The 15,878-nt window shown below is 54.7% G+C and overlaps 2 protein-coding genes across 3 annotated transcripts; one reads left to right on the top strand and one right to left on the bottom strand.

Annotated features, from left to right (window-relative positions):
• Window positions 1-3,400: 3,400 nt before the first annotated feature.
• Window positions 3,401-7,742, top strand: Cdk5 (cyclin dependent kinase 5). Its single transcript, XM_021659342.2, has 12 exons — window positions 3,401-3,549; window positions 4,119-4,207; window positions 4,285-4,352; window positions 4,456-4,516; window positions 4,615-4,671; window positions 5,829-5,924; window positions 6,069-6,143; window positions 6,300-6,396; window positions 6,574-6,643; window positions 7,074-7,134; window positions 7,235-7,315; window positions 7,459-7,742. The coding sequence occupies exons 1-12, from the start codon at window positions 3,513-3,515 to the stop codon at window positions 7,543-7,545; spliced, it is 879 nt and encodes a 292-aa protein (XP_021515017.1). The 5' UTR covers window positions 3,401-3,512; the 3' UTR covers window positions 7,546-7,742.
• Window positions 7,743-9,103: 1,361 nt separating this feature from the next.
• Asic3 (acid sensing ion channel subunit 3) lies at window positions 9,104-13,703 on the bottom strand. 2 transcript variants are annotated; one of them, XM_021659339.1, is made up of 11 exons: window positions 12,889-13,703; window positions 11,359-11,509; window positions 10,993-11,120; window positions 10,652-10,847; window positions 10,504-10,560; window positions 10,258-10,405; window positions 9,906-9,997; window positions 9,748-9,827; window positions 9,582-9,653; window positions 9,396-9,454; window positions 9,104-9,277 (listed from the first exon to the last, which is right to left on the bottom strand). In XM_021659339.1, exons 1-11 carry the CDS (start codon window positions 13,423-13,425, stop codon window positions 9,199-9,201), a joined length of 1,599 nt encoding a protein of 532 aa, XP_021515014.1. In that variant the 5' UTR covers window positions 13,426-13,703; the 3' UTR covers window positions 9,104-9,198. The 2 variants fall into 2 exon arrangements, with proteins under 2 accessions (XP_021515014.1, XP_021515015.1); XM_021659340.2 differs by lacking the exon at window positions 9,396-9,454 and having other exon boundaries at window positions 12,889-13,425.
• Window positions 13,704-15,878: the final 2,175 nt, after the last annotated feature.

Here is a 15,878-nt window from a genome sequence, read left to right on the forward strand (position 1 = left end):
GGAAAAGCAGGGGGCCTGCAAGTATAGACGGGACGCCCCCACAAGGCAGGCAGGCCAGCCGCACTACCACCCCTAGACATAGGTCAGAAGCAGGCTCCCCAGTGCAGAACAGGAACCCAGCACCACTTACTCAGGAGGAGGAACGAATGAGCTGGGCAACAGGCTTATAATGGGGGAGGGGCACGTGACACAGTCAAGGGGGTGGGCACAGAAACCCTGAGGGGCTGTCTCTCTCCCTTCCCTCCCTAGCCCTGGGCCAGGAAAATCTGAGTGGCAGGGCAGCCCTCCTGATGGTGACTGTAGGTTGTGAGTTCTGTGATGGGGGTGGAGGGAACGAAACCAATGCAAAACCGGGGTACCCATTCACAGTGAAGGCACCACCCAAGGCTCTAAAGGCAACTAAGCTGCTCAAGTGCTGCTAGGAGGTGGGGTTGCCTGACTTCTGGCTATCTTTGCAATGAGATGGGCTAGAGTAGGTTCAAATAATGGAGGTCTGGGGGGGATCAGCCCAGGGTGGGGAGTCTGGGCCACACATTCCTGGCAAGAACTCCAACTCAGCTGACTGCTCTTTCCACCTCCCCCCCTCAGCAGGCCTTCAGCCAGGGCCCCGTCATCAGTGTGGGGGAGAGGTGCCAGGGAGGGGACCTGGTCTAGAAGGGGTATAGGAATCTGTCCTGACCACCTGCAGGTGCTCACTCCCACCTCCAGGCTTGGCCCTCAGTGTGCTCCTCCACCAAGCCCTCCTCCCTCTACCCATTCGCCCCCACCTCTCCCCTGCTGTCGTAGAATACAAAGCAGCTTCTGTCCACAGCGTTGGTGCCGATAATCCTAGTGGGGGCACATTCCCCGGACCAGCCCCGACGGGCCCGAAGGATTAGCATCTCTCCCCCAGCCCAAGGGATTAGCACTCTGGACCCCCACTTGGGCATTAACCATTCCCCAAGTGAATTGGTACATTCCACAGCTCTTGGCTGTGGGGCAGGTCGGGGCGGAGAGAATTTGATAAAGTGGACCCAGATTTGAGGCAGCGCTTCCTCCACATCCAGCAAGGAGTTCTCTACACAGAGAAGGCAGACCCTAGGACTCAAAACTTTAGGTCTTTCCCATTCTCACCCAGATGCTCCCCCTTCTGTCTGACCTCTTGTCCTGACCTGACCCGCCAACCCCCTTTCACGGTTCCACCTCCTAATGCCGAGATCCGGGGGGAATGCGCTCCCGGGGAATACCCAAACTGGAGAGTTTCTGGAGCAGAGGGTCGTTTGGAACCTGCCCGGGAGTAGAAGCGCGAGCTGAAGGCAGCAGCTCTCTGAGACTACCCCCTCCTGGTGGCAGGGGGCGCGGCACCTTAGCTTTAGGTAACTCTTAAGAGGCGGACCCCGGAATCTCGATTCGGACCCGTACTCCCACTGGCCTCCCCATCCTTCTCCCTAAGACCTCGCTCCCTGAGCCCCAGTCCCCGCCCTTTCCTCCACTTCCACTCCCTCGGCGCCCGAGTCTCCAGTGCCCCCCCCTTCCTCCGCGGCCCTCCCCCTCCGCCACCTATCTGCTTACCCGCTAGCTCTGGATTTCGTGTCCCGGGGGTCTCCGGGTCTCCCCTGATCCTCCGGAACCCTCGCGCGCTCCCGACGATTTCCCGGTGCCCACCCCGGGGCGCGCCCCCGCCGCTCCCAACTTCTCCCAACTCAACTTTCCCCCGCGCTGCGGGCAGGCCAGCCTCCTGCGTGCGCGCCCCCCGCAGCGCGCCGTGCGCGCCCCCGGCGCGGCTAGCTGAGAGGCTGCGAGCGGGCGCTGAGACTCCGCAGCGGGGGCGCGCTCCCAGGCACAGCCCGACACCGCTGGCGCGGCTCCCCGGCTGTCCTTCCCCCCCTCCCCCAAACACACACACGCCAGGCGAGGCTCCGAGGACGCCTTCTCTCGGCTCGAGTGAGCCACCTCTGGGAGGAAAGAAGCCAGCTTCACGTTAGGGATCGAGGGCGTGGAGTATGGCCAGGAAACTGAGGCGCAGGGAGTTGAGCTACAGATTCTCTGGCGTTAAGGCTCTTCAAGGACACCGCCCACATAACCTCACTGCCTCCAAGAAAGCCCCGGTGTCTGCCTGAGAGAACGGATTGGCACGCGAACGTGAGGGGCAATGACGCTGGAGTTGGGTAGTGTGACCCTGAACTGATGGAAAACAGGACAACTTGTTGAGGATGCCTCACTTTCTCTAGACCTCCTCCGCGGCTGGATGGAACCTTATTCATAGCCGACACCTCTATTTTAAAGACCTTTCCGTGTCATCTTGGTTTTTTTCAACTAAATTATCAATGATTTCAGATAAAGAACGCAGTTTATGCGTCTCCAGTCTGCCACGTGGGCAAATCACAATATTGTTTATGCAAAAGCGGCTCAGATTTAAGTGAGTTAATCAAAAAATGGTTAGCACCTACTCTGGTTCCGGCGCTGAGGAATGCTGTTTGGGGCCGTTTTCGCCCGGTTCACAGCCCTCAAGAATGCAATCATGAGACAATTAGAGAGCAGTGCAAGAAAATCTATAATCAACTCCTTTATAGGGTGAGGTAAAGGCTGCTTGCTTGTAGCATCTGTCTGTGGTCTTGTCTGTTAAGGGAAGTAACTGACCTGCTAGTCCTCGTGGGCCACACCCTGGCTGACTCCAGGGGGCCTGCTGTGAAGACTGGGATCTGGGGGATACCCAGGCTCCAGTCAGCTGGCCTCGGCATGTCAAAGTGGAACCGCTGGAGTCCGGTGGATTTCAAGACGATAAAATGGGCCCAGCAGAAAGAGGGGTCTCTGGCGTGTGTCCCTCCACTCAAATCCAGCCTCTAACGGGGCACACCTGTCTCGTTGCCCAGCCCTGTGGTCAGCTGTTCCCTGTGAGGTCATCAGCAGTAAGACATCGCTCAGAATCATTCCCCAACCAGTCCTGGGATCACCAAGTGGCCTAGGGAGAGGTGAGAACTAGTGCCGAAGCTGTCAGGAGGTCGCTGGCGACCCAATGCACCCAACCAGGTCAGAGCCCAGCCAACAGCTGCCGGGATCTAGGCCGACAAAACGCAAACTTCAAGAAGAGAGCGCCCCACCCCCACCCTCAATGTATTCTGGAACGCGTAGTCCCGGCGCGGCCCTTTTCTGGAAGGCTGTGGGCACAGAAAAGGAATAATAACAAGAGCGGGGCACACTGGGAGGCTCCGCTGCTTGGCGGAGACGCCCGAAAAGCGGACACGCGTTGCTTCCTGGGAGTTGAAGTTTAAGGTTTGCCTTCGCGGTGGAAACGAGTCCTGGGAGTCGATCTCTGCAGAGAGCCCGAGCGCGGCCTGTTGGACTTTGTAGTCCTCATGTTCTCCGCCACGGGCATTCTTAAGAAACATGGCCACCCCGGGACTACAAGTCCCAGACGTCCCTGCGTGGAGAGCGGGTGGGCGGGGCTGGGGCTGTGGGTACCACCTCCTCTGCAACGCCGGGGCCGGGAGTCTTAGAACCGAGGGCCCGCAGGGGTCCCCGCGGCCGCTGCGATGCAGAAATACGAGAAACTGGAGAAGATTGGGGAAGGTAATGGAACCACGAGATGTTCCTGCAAGGTCCTTTTCTGAGGACCCTGCTTGCAGTCCCAGCTCCCTTACCGCCAGCTATACCTGCAGGCTCCGATCTCAGCACTGGGCAAAAGCCCTGGCCGCTGAGCCCAACACTCGGTGCAGAAACCAACCCTCCTCTCTGTGTTAGCATCTGCGGCAAACTCTTGCTCTTAGTCTTAGCAGTCTCTGTGGACCGGTCTTCCCAACCGCGGCACTTCCTGCATTTCTGGCCCCTAGCCTCAGCATCACTTGCAAACCTCACCTGGAACCCCTGCTTCAATTCATTGCAGAACCTCCAACCTTAACATTTTTGCAGGCCTTCATTCATCTCCTAGATGACTCCACGCTACTTCCCGACCCTACCTCCCATCCCCCGAGCTTACAGCAGATTCTCCCTGCAGCTGAAACCTTGAGCTTTTTAGGCACCTTCTCCTTGGCATCCTCATTCACAAAACTACTCCACATCTGGCCTTCACCCTGAAAACTTGCCCTTACACACTAAAATGTTGAGAAGGATCCTCTCCCTCAACCCTGACCTTCCCCTAGGCACCTATGGAACTGTGTTCAAGGCCAAAAACCGAGAAACCCATGAGATTGTGGCTCTGAAGCGTGTCAGACTGGATGATGACGATGAGGTAGGACTGGGGTTAGGGAGGGGGGTATAAAGCCTATCTTGGGCATTCTGTGACTACTATCCCCTCGCATATTGTAGGGCGTGCCAAGTTCAGCCCTCCGGGAGATCTGCCTACTCAAAGAACTTAAGCACAAAAACATTGTCAGGTGAGGTCTGTTGCAGGAGGTAGAGCATCCTCTTGAGACTGAGCAGGTATTGGGATGTTAGAGGCCAATCTGGAGGTCTGACTAAGCCTTTCATTCTCCCTAGGCTTCATGATGTCCTGCATAGTGACAAGAAGCTGACACTGGTTTTTGAGTTCTGTGATCAGGTGAAAGAGGAGCTTGTGGGGAAGTAGTCATGGGAGGGTATAGAAGTCCCGACTAAGGTTGAACTTGCCCTCTTCTCCTCACCACCATCCCTATTTAGGACCTGAAGAAATATTTTGACAGCTGCAATGGTGACCTGGACCCTGAGATTGTGAAGGTGAGGGGAGGGGTGTCTAGTTATCTGTGGAGCTTGGGGGTGCCCATATCAAGTATCAGCACTTCTTGAGTGCCAGGTTGGGGTCCTAGGGTACCAGAGGAACCGTGTTTCTGCTCTCCAAGGACTACTAGTCTTGGCGAACATTTTTATTTGGTCCTTTTTGACTTGTACAGTATCTGATTTCAGTGATGTCATTTGTACCTCAGAGATGAGAGCTATGAGAAAAATCAAATACCAGCCCTTCATAGTGGCCCATACTTCTAACTTTAGCAGTCAGAAGGCTGAGGCAGGAAGATCTCAAGATCAAGACCTGCCTGAGCTATGTAGGAGGGCCTTGTCTCAAATATCAAAGCAAAAACAAAACAAAAAAGGATTAGAGAGATGGCTCAGCAGTTAACACACATTACTCTTGCAGATGTTGTGATTTCAGTTCCCAGAACCCATCTGAGATGGCTCACAACCACCTGTAACTCCAGGTCCTGGGGATCCAGTCCCCTCTTCTGTCCTCCAAGGGCACATGCATACATGCATAATTTACAAATAAAGTAAATCTTAAGAGAGAGAGAGAGAAAAGTCAACGAAATAAATATTTGCTAAAGGTTTTGCTATGAGTCCCTGTTCTAGGCCCAAGATCAAGGGCCTTTGCCTGAGTTCTAGGGGAATCAGGTCCTGAGTACTTTGTATTTGTGTTGATGGTCATAGTGTATGTGCTCAATTGCAGCCATGTAGGGGAGACCAGCATGGACTGGGAATGCAGGAAGGCCCACCAACCTATCAGTCCAGAAAGATGAAGAGCAAGGACAATTTGGTTACTGTTGTACCTCTACTACTTAGTGCCTGCAAAACAGAGTCTCAGAAATAACTAGAAGAGAGGCTGAAAGATAGCTCAGCTGTTAAGAACACTTGTTTGTGCAGAAGATTCCGTTCCCAGTATTCACATTGGGTGGTTCACAACTGCCTCTAACTCCAGTTCCAGGGGACCCGACCCTTTCTTTTGGCGCGTGTGTGTGTGTGAGAGAGAGAGAGAGAGAGAGAGAGAGAGAGAGAGAAAGAGAGATACAAATACAGGGTAATTGGATGGACGTCTCCGCTTGCTGCAGGTCACATGGGCTATAGGACACATCAGGTCTGACTTCCTCTTCCTTACCTTTTCCCAGTCATTCCTCTTCCAGCTGCTGAAAGGCCTGGGATTCTGTCACAGCCGCAACGTGCTGCATAGGGACCTGAAGCCCCAGAACCTGCTCATAAACAGGGTATTGCTCTGGGAAGAGGGAGTGAGAACACAGAAGCTGGAGCCAGGGATGGGGAGCATCGAGGGACAGGATGAGGGAGCTGGAGCCTGCCCTGAACCATTTAAAAGTCCTTCTCCATGTCCCCTTTGTCTATCCCCCCCTCAGAATGGGGAGTTGAAATTGGCTGATTTTGGCCTGGCCCGAGCCTTTGGTATCCCAGTCCGCTGCTACTCTGCTGAGGTGAGCCTGGGAAGTGGCCTATCAAGTTGAAGGGAGGGAGTCCCCTGGTGGCTTCTCTATACTACATTGTCTCCTCTGCTCCCTGAGCCTCCTCCTGGACCTCCTTCCAGCTGTCTAAGTGGGAGGGGGGGTCCCTGTGGGTGGGGTCTTCTCCAGGTGGTCACGCTGTGGTACCGCCCACCGGATGTCCTCTTTGGGGCCAAGCTGTACTCCACGTCCATCGACATGTGGTCAGCCGGCTGCATCTTTGCAGGTGACACATTGGGGTTCCGAAGAGGCACTTTTCTTTCCCAGTTGGGTTAACAAATAGGGTCTAGAGGACCTCTTGTGAGGGAAGGGAGAGGGGCTCTTGGGGCTAGGGCTGGAAAACATGGGCACCTCAGAATGACAGATCCTTCATGTACTGTTTTATCCTTGTTTTTTTCCTTAGAGCTGGCTAATGCAGGGCGGCCTCTCTTCCCTGGCAATGATGTGGATGACCAGCTAAAGAGGATCTTTCGATATCCTTCCGGGGCCCTTAGCCCACTCTCCTTCACCTCTTTGTAGAAAGGGAGTGGGTATGGAGCTTAGAGCGGGGTGAGAGGTAGCCATTGCTTGCTCTCCACGTTGTCCTTTCATGGAGTCACTGGAAAGAGATGTCTGTTGTAAGGTTAGCACACCTGATGAGGGAGTTAGAAGTTGTTGCAGTAGACCTTTAAGATGAAAGAACAGGGGTTCTTGGAGGAAAATGACTGCTCTGTTAGGACCACAAGCATTAGGGGTTGGATTTTCCTTGGCCACTGTAAACACCCTAAAAATGGGGTTCATCTCTGCCTGGACTGGGGGTAGAGCAAGATGAGGTAAGAGAAGGGCAGGTTGGAGTGAGGAATCCCCGCCACGTGCCTCTGAAGTATAACTCTCCCCACAAGTGGCCCTTGACCACATGGACACACTGCTAGGGACACCGACTGAAGAGCAATGGCCAGCCATGACCAAGCTGCCAGACTATAAGGTGTGACTGGCTATGGGAGGTCTTGGTTCGTTAGAAGCCCCTTTTATTTTCCAACTCTGTGCTCCGTACCCAGCTGACTCTGCCTGGCCCTCCTCTGCAGCCCTACCCAATGTACCCAGCTACAACATCCTTGGTGAATGTCGTACCCAAGCTCAATGCCACAGGGAGAGACCTGTTGCAGGTAGGTGCTGAGGGGTAGAAGCAGATGGGGACATTTGCCTGCTTAGGGCTAAAAACTGGGGATTGTGGTGCTTGCCCGGAGGGACAAAAAGATGGTGGGCCACCCTGGTCTGAGCCCACCTCTGCCTTTCTTCCCACCTGCAGAACCTATTGAAGTGTAACCCTGTGCAGCGCATCTCAGCAGAGGAGGCCTTGCAGCACCCCTACTTCTCTGACTTCTGTCCCCCGTAGGCCCTCTGACCCCTGGTGGCCAGGCTGGGGCCTGGCCTATTTAAGCCTCCCCTCCCGCCCAGGAGGGTGGAAAAGTGGGGTGTGGGATGCTGAGCACCAGCTGTGCTGGATCCAGCCAGGGTAGGGGGACCCTGGCCTGCGGTTTTCACTCCCTCCATGGACTTTATTTAATTTCATAAATTGGCTCCTTTCCCACAGTCTGCTGATATGGTGGTGGGGTGGCTCTGAAGGGTGGCTGGGGACCCTGCTCTGTGATTCAGCCTGCAGTTTGTTCAACAAGCTGCTCACTGTTGACTCTGTCTCTTTACCTGTCCTGAGACCAGGTACAGGAGACCATGATCACCATTCTTTTGATTGTGTCATGGCAGCCCTGTTTTCATACTCAGGCTTGTATACTTTCTGCACACTTTTCTTCTCTGCCCAGAAGGGCCAGATACCCTGGGTGCAGAGTTGAGCCTTTGACAGAATGGGGAGAATGGGCCAAACCTCTCTGTGGGTATCTCTGTCCTGTACAGAGCCTTCCATCTGTTTTCTCACACTTGAAGCTGTAGGCCGGGGCAGGAGAGACTGAGAGCTGTGTGGGTCTCTTCCATAGCAGCCCTTCCCAATTCCTGTTTGCCAGTTTTCCAGTGTTTGGGATGCAGTGAAAGAAGGAAACTGGACCTGAGGCAGAGGTCCAGTGGTGCCCTCCTGACAGGAAGAGGAAGGCGGGGCGGGGGCTCTCAGGCCCACTGTCTCAAGCAGGCTGTCAGCTCCTGCTTGAGAGGTTGGCAAGGCAAGAACTTTCCCGTAGCATGACCTTCCAAGGCAGGACAGCAACTTGTGTTCTTGCCATGGACCAGAGCCTTTAGCGTAAACCTGCCACTTCCACCTTCTTGCTGAGCTAGTTAGAGCCTCATACCTACACCGTTGGTACAGGGAATGCCTGCTGACCATGCCAATTGTGGGTCATCACACCTAAGCTCTGCCTTCTTAGATGTTGGTAGGAGGTGAATCTAGTGGTACAGGCCTGTATGCCAAGCTACCAAGTAGCCTGAGGCAAGAGAGCTGCAAGGCCTGTGTGGGCTGCAGAGTGAGTTCAGGGCGATCTTGACAACTTAGTTAAGACCGTGTTTCTAAATAAACAAGCTATGAAAAGGGCTGGGAAGCCAAACATGGTGGTATATGCCTATAATCTCAACCTTTGGGAGGTGGAAGCAGAAAGACTAAGAGTTCGAGATCATCTTTGGCAACACAGTTCAACCCAAGCTGGAAGTATCTGAGACCCTGCCTGAGAAGAACACAAGTGACGGGGATGTACTTCCACGGGAAAACGCTTACATAGTGGAGTCCTCCAGGCCCTCCGCTCAGTCCCCATTGCACAAGAAAAACAAAATTAAAAGAAAAATGGATTTGATAAGCTCATTAACTCTAAGGTACAACTGGTTGATCTCTTAAAATTATCCCCGCCCCCACCCCCAACAGAATTGTTCAGCCTGGGTCCCAGCTGGCCAGTGGATGGGGTAGAGGTCTGTCCCTGACTCTGCTAGTGTCTGATCGATAAGGCATACACCTGAGACACATGTACACGAGTTTTATTAGGGTGAAGACAGCAAAGATGTCGAGGCTGGACATGTCCAAGACGTCACAGTGCAGCCAAGCAGTCCTGGCAGTCTAGAGCCTTGTGACGAGGTAACACGTACGGTGGGAGGCAGAGAGTGTCTTGGTGACAGCACAGGGAGGGGTAGGAGGCCTGATGGGACAAGCCACAGCACTAGGACAGGACCCTTCCACCTAGTCTGCCCTGGATCCGAACTCCCTCCTCTCGAGCTGCCCTGTCTCTTGACTCTATGGGGCATATTTCATATTACCTGGGGCCCAGGCTGAGATGGGGAACATGTGTTCGATGGCCATTCAGCCCTTCTTGAAGCTGTGGGAAGATGGAGAGTCAGGTGGAGACCAGCCAGGATTGACATATGTATCTCCTAGGCCAAATGTGTAAGGTTTGGAGTGAGGGCTATAATGCTAGGGGTGGGAGGGGGAAAAGGGGCTGTTACCAGAGTACTGCCAGAGCGCCTTTGAGAGCTCCTTCTGTTCCAGAAATAACCCAGGACTCTGTCTTGGAAAACCTGGGGGCAAGTGGCAAGAGTGGGTGGCCAACATCTACTTCCCTGGACACTGTGGCCTGATCCCTCCCCGTGTCGTGTCTGGGTTCTGTCCCACCTCACAGAGGTAGTCGAGGATCTCAAGGATGGTAAGCAGGCTGGCTCCAATAAACAGTCCCATCTGTCCCCCAATGTCTCCTGTGGAGGCAGAGTGTTGTCAGCTCACAGTCGCCTGCCCTGTCCACACCTCTGCAGACCCAGGCACTCCCTACACACCCAGCAGCTCCGACACTTCATAGGCCGCCTTTTGCTCCACTGTCTCATAGTTGAGGGCTTCAAAGAAGATATCCAGAACCAGTACGTTCTCCCTGGAGGAAAAGAAGCCAGAACTGCTTCCTGGACACCACCTGGTGCCAGCTGGAAGTAGGTGTGGCCATTCTGGCCCCTTTCAAGAACCTTGGGTTAGTCCCGTTCCCCCAAGTCAGAAAGTTGAAGCAGTTTGCCCAGAGTCCCAGACCCCGTTATGATGTGGACATGAATCCAGCCTGGGCTGCATGCAGAATGACCCTGCTAGGAGCCCCTCCACTCAGGGACAGGGCCTCCAGCCTTGGTACTCTCCCCCGCTCACGTGATATAGGTCTCGCTGCGGTTGTATTTCCGGGCCAGGTAGCGAGCTGAAGCGCGGCTGGGAATCCGCACCATGGAGAGCTCCTTGGCATAGCGCGTAGTGGCGCACGGGTTGGGACAGACACACGTGTCCTTTCGCAGCATGGCGTCTGCAGGCCGCAAAGCAGGGATAAGGACCACTTGGCTGGAAGGTTGGGATCAACGGCCGAGTGGATGGGCACAGGGAAGTTGAAGAGATGTGCCTTACCCAGAGCTGGGCTGGCACAGTCCTTGTACTGCTGGGGGCTGCACACTGGCGAGCTTCCTAGGAGAGGAAGACCAGAACAGTCCGGGAGCCCGAGAGCGCCCCCTAGGGGATCCCCATTCCCTACTTTGAACAGACCCCAGTCCCTTACCAGGCATATGCATCATGCGACATCCACACTTCCGAGCCACATAGCGGGTTTCACAGGCCAGGCGACACCCTATTAAGCTATAAGGAGGGCTGGGGCTGGGGCTAGGGGAACCCATGGGATCAGAGGGCTCCGGATCAAAGTCGGGATCCACAGATGCAGTATTACAGTCGCCCCAGGGCGGAGGCAGGAAGCTCAGCTGTTAGGGGACACGGTTACTGAGAGCTGCTGGGGAGAGGGACCCAAGGACAGGCTGAGGCACCGTGGCTTGGGGTCTGAGGGTCTTTTGGGGAAGGGTAGGAGCTTGGGGCGGGTGAGGGGCACAGAGAAATGAACCAAAATACTTGCTGCTGCTGGCAGGACACAAAAGTCTGGTGGCCTGGGGCTGCCCCAAAGCCCAGCTGGTCAATGGCAGGGGGCTCCTCCTGGCTGTGGATCTGCACTCGGATCCCCACTTCAAACGGGGTCTCTTCTGCGGGGAGGGACCTTTAAGGCTCCAGGCACTCCACTCCCAGGAGAGACTCCCTTAGCGGCTCCTCTCCTCAGGATTTGGAAGAGCCAACCCTGCCTCTTCTCACAAAAAGACATGCTTTGGGGCTGCTCTCTATGCATCTGCCTCCTCTCCTTCCCACCGTCTCTGAGATTTCCCAGCCTCGTGCAAGCTTCCACCCCCATCCCTCCTCACAGGCAAACGACCCTGTGCCCCTCACCCATGTCCTTCCAGATGGGCAGATACTCCTCCTGTTGTACGTCCAGCATAACCTCCAACCCATTGCCAGCACCACCCTTTGGAGTGGTGAGCAGCTCTGCCCCCTGGGCACCGGAGTTGAAGGTGTAGCATTGCCCCATTCGAGTGAAGATCTGGGGGCAGAAAGGGGCGGTTCCTCTCTGAAGCAAGCCCTTGGGAATGGGACCACTCCCCTCCTTGAGCCCCTTCTCTCTGTCGTTTGGGGTTTTGATGTGGTGGTGGGGGGTGGGGCAGGGCTTGAGACAAGTTCTGATGCAGCCTGGGCTTGTCTGCTGCTCCGTGTGTAGCCGAGATGGCCTTGAGCTCCTGATTCTCCTGCATCCGAATACCAAGTGCCAAGATTACAGGAATGAACCATCACACCCAGTGAGAAATCCTCCCACTTCCTGGAAGCGGAAGTCCAAGTTCAATAGATCTTGGATGTGTTGCCTACATTCCTAGGGGGAACCTAGGTGGCTAAGTCTAGGTGACCTAGCTGAATTTCCACCCTGTCCAACTAATTTTCCTTCCTTCTTTCCTTCCTTCCTTCCTTCCTTCCTTCCTTCCTTCCTTCCTTCCTTCCTTCTTCTTTGTGTGTGTGTATGAGAGAGAGAGAGAGAGAGAGAGAGAGTTTCTCTGTGTAACAGTTCTGGCTGTTCTGCAACTTACTCTGTAGACCAGGAAGGCCTTAAACTCAAAAAGATCTGCCTGCCTCTGCCTCTGCCTCTGCCTTCCAACTACTGGGATTAAATGTGTGCGTTGATTAAAGGCTCGTCCTAATTTTCTTAAGATTTTCTTTTTGAGACAGGGTTTCTTTATGTAGTCCTAAAACTTGTTACACTATGTAGAGGAGGCTGGCCACAAACTCATGGGGATCCTCCTGCCTCTGTTCCCCAGGTTCTGAGATTAAAGGTATACACCACCACGCTTGTTTTATGTTTTGGAATTTTTGAGACTGGATCTCATGCGGCAAAGCAAGTTCTCCCACCCTCCTTGAAGGAACTCTGAAGCCCACATCTCAGTGTCCTTAGCCTCATGTGGCTCTGTGGAGTGGGGAAGCCTCCTGCCTCAGGGCAACTCCTCTGCCTCTTGACAAAGCCAGAAGCCTATGGGGGTAATTGAAACCAAAGAAAATAGATCTATCCTTTGGGGTGGCAAAATTCAGATGAGGAGGAGGAAAGGAAGTCCTCTCCTGCAAGACAGAATAGTCGCAGGGGACTGCATTCTACCCTAGGAGCAGTGTATTCACCAACTAGCCCTTGACCCTGCAGCTTCCTTGGGTCAGCGTCCTTGCTGAGAGGCATGGCCAGGTGCACACATGTCTAACTGAGATGAAGAGAGCCTCCAGAAGCAGCTGGACTAGACAGAACGGCTTGGATGGAGGGCCTGCGGCCAGCAGGAAGGAAGGGCTATTCAGGCAGGGGTGTTATGGTGGTTTCCTGTTGTGGGGACACGGGCTGACAAGGCTGAAGAGTGTGGTCCCTGAGTAGGAGTCTTAGGGCCACTGGCTCACCACTGTGAAGTTCTCAGGCCCACAAGGCTGGCCACGGTAGCGGCAGTCCAGCAACATGTCCTCAAGGGAGTGGCCGGCTCTGGCGTAGAGTTGTACCATGTCAAAGGTGGGACTGGGCATGAAGCCAGGCGGTGCAGGGGGCTGGCCCAGGGCACGAAGGTAGGCGGCATGTTCCGCAGGGTCCAGGCCCAGAAGCGCTGTTCCGGCCCAGTGCAAGTCATTGGGTGTGAGGCGTGAGCGACGCAGTGGGTTGATGTTACACAGAGTGACGGCTGGAAAGGTAAGCTGGTGGCTCTCACGCTCATCTAAGGTGGTCTTATGATGGAACTCCCCATAGTAGCGCACCCGCTCGGCCACCTGGTAGAGGAAGGCCGCCAGCGACAGGAGCACAGCTGTGGCCCACATCCCACGGCGCAGGGTCAGGCCTCCGGGGCCAAAGACATGGCCCAGACCATGCATCGTACAGCTGCTGGCAAACACCCGGATGTCTGAGGCCTGTCGCCTCGGGGCCTCCTCCAGTCCGGAGGGGGGTTTCATAGCTGGAGCCCAGGGAGGGGTCTGCTGACTGGGTACAGGGCTTCCAAGGAGTGACAGGCTGTTTTGTAGGGCTAACGGAGGGGGGTGGGGGCTGAGATAGGATTCAGGTGGCTTAGCAGAGGACTAGGCAGGGGAAAAAAGGAGAAGAAAGGTGGAGAGAAGGGAGGAGCCAAGACTGAGAGGTGAAAGTACTGGCCTGGTAGGACAGGATGAGGAGAACTTCGGTCCAGCTCTGCCTTCCCCAGAACAGGCGTTGGCTTCGTGGGGCTACAGCTCTGCAGTAAAGACCAGGTAGGGCGCAGGAGGTAGTGGCAGGCAGGGGCTGCAGAGCAAGACTGAGCTAAAGCTGCTGCAGAGGATTAGGTTTCAGCATGAGGGGGGCTGGGGGGCCAGCAGAGCAGTCTGGAGGGGCAGGGAAGGTCCCTGGGGCCCCAGGCTGAGCCATTAGTGCAGCATGGGGGGGAGTCACTGCTATCAAAGACCAGAGGCGCCAGGAGGAAACCACAGCAGTCTAGGGTAGGGCTTGAAGGAAACCCAGATATGCATTGGGGTTGGGGATGCCTTTGGGGCCCTTTAGGCCCCTTTAGCCCTGAGGGCTACCTGAGGGTCAGCTGCTGAATCTTGATCCAGCCCCTCTCTCCTTTTGCCTCTCGTGCCTTTCCATGAACCCACCTGGCATCATTTGTATTTTTGCAGAGTGGACTTGGCTCTTGACCAAGTTATAGAGTGGTGGGAGGTTTGGCACAGGCAGATTTTCTCTTCCTATGACCCCAGCATCTTAGCAACACTGCATGACCAGGCCTCTCTTCAGGTTCCATATCCAGAGGCCTTCTGCATACTGAGCGTCCTCCTCTGCCTGGAGCCCCAGGATGCAGCTCATTCTCACGCCCTGCTGATGGTGAGGCTGTCCTCCTTCACAATGACTACGGACTCTCCTGCCATCCTCAGGGTGTCCAGGGTACCCTGTGACTTTACATCTCCCTCTCTCAATTAACATAGTCTAGGGATCATGACTGCCAGCCCCGGAAAGCTCCCTCATTTCTGAAGGTGGTCCTAGTCCATCATGTGGAGGTGCTGTCCTGTCTTGTCTTCTCTGATAACCACTGGAGTTTCCAGCCTTTCAATGGCACCTTCGCTATCAATGGCAGAGAAACTCCCGGAGACAGTTCCTGGGTTGAGGGCACTGCCTTGCTAATTTGATAGATGTCATCAGATCCCCTACCCCAACCCCAATAGCAGTTATGCCATTTTGCTTTCCCATTAATCTTGACCAGGGAATATGCCTGGAGGGGATCCAGGCCACTGAGTCATCTCCCTGCACCCTACCCTCCATGGGGCAAAGGCAGCATGCGATCCGAGGCATGGAGCTATTTCCAGGAATTCAGAAAGGAAGGTAAGGGGAGAGCTTCAGGGTGGGGTGTGTGCTTCCAGAGCTGAAGGAGACAGCCACAAGCTCAGAGCTAGCTGGCTTGGATGAGTGAGTTCAAGGGACTCAGACAAGAAGGGCCAGTAGCCCAAGGACATCTGCACGGGGACCTGGTTCTTGTCACTGTCATGTTCTGTACTGGGTAAACTTTCATATACCTCATGTATCTAGGAATTGGGCAAAACCTTGTATGCTCAGGAGTAATCAGACATTATTTGATACACTTTTCTAATGTTTATTTATTTATTTATTGGGTATGTGTGCCATGTGTATGGAAGTCAGAGGATAAGCTTTGGGAGTTTCTCATGCACCACCTGAGTTTTAGGGGACTGAACTCAGGTTTGGCAGCAGGTGTCCCCGCTTGTTGAGCAATTCCACTGACCCCAGGATTTTATTTGTATTCCACGTCCTTGAAAAGCCCTGGAGACTGCCAGCTTCATTTGGTAGCTTCTGGCCATGAGTGGTGGGGACATAATTCCACCAGCCAACCAGGCACACTGCTGCCTAACTCTATGCCCACTGGTCCGCCTAAGCAAGCACTCAGGGCTCACAGTCTCAGAAACTGTCCCAAGCTTAGTGGCACAGGCTAGGTAGGCTAGGAAGGAGAGCTGAGTAAAAATGGCTTGTGGCCCAGATGGTGACCACTTTCTGGGGCCACCACACTGCGGTCTTTAAGGGCATCATTACAAAATGCCCCACTCAACTTCCTTGAGAGCAAGTGCAGCCAAACTGCTTTTCTCTGAGGGAAGGGGAAAGCCAGGTGACAGGGTAACAAAGCTACAGGGCGGGGTCACCAGCCGTTGACCGCAGCGTCCCATTCCCTGGTGGGCAGTCATCCTGTAGCCATCGGAGCTGAGAATCTGGTGACTGTGCATGAGGGGCCATTCCCGGAGCTGGTTGCTCCGTGAAGATTTTATGTCCCAACTGGACAAAGGGTAAGGCCAAACAGAGGGGCATTTCTGTGGAAAGCAGAGGCCGTGCCCTAAGTTTCACTTGGCAGGGGGTCGGGGGAGGCACTGGCCAGGAA

This window comes from Meriones unguiculatus, chromosome 21, assembly GCF_030254825.1.
Source record: "Meriones unguiculatus strain TT.TT164.6M chromosome 21, Bangor_MerUng_6.1, whole genome shotgun sequence".
Lineage (NCBI taxonomy): Eukaryota > Metazoa > Chordata > Mammalia > Rodentia > Muridae > Meriones > Meriones unguiculatus.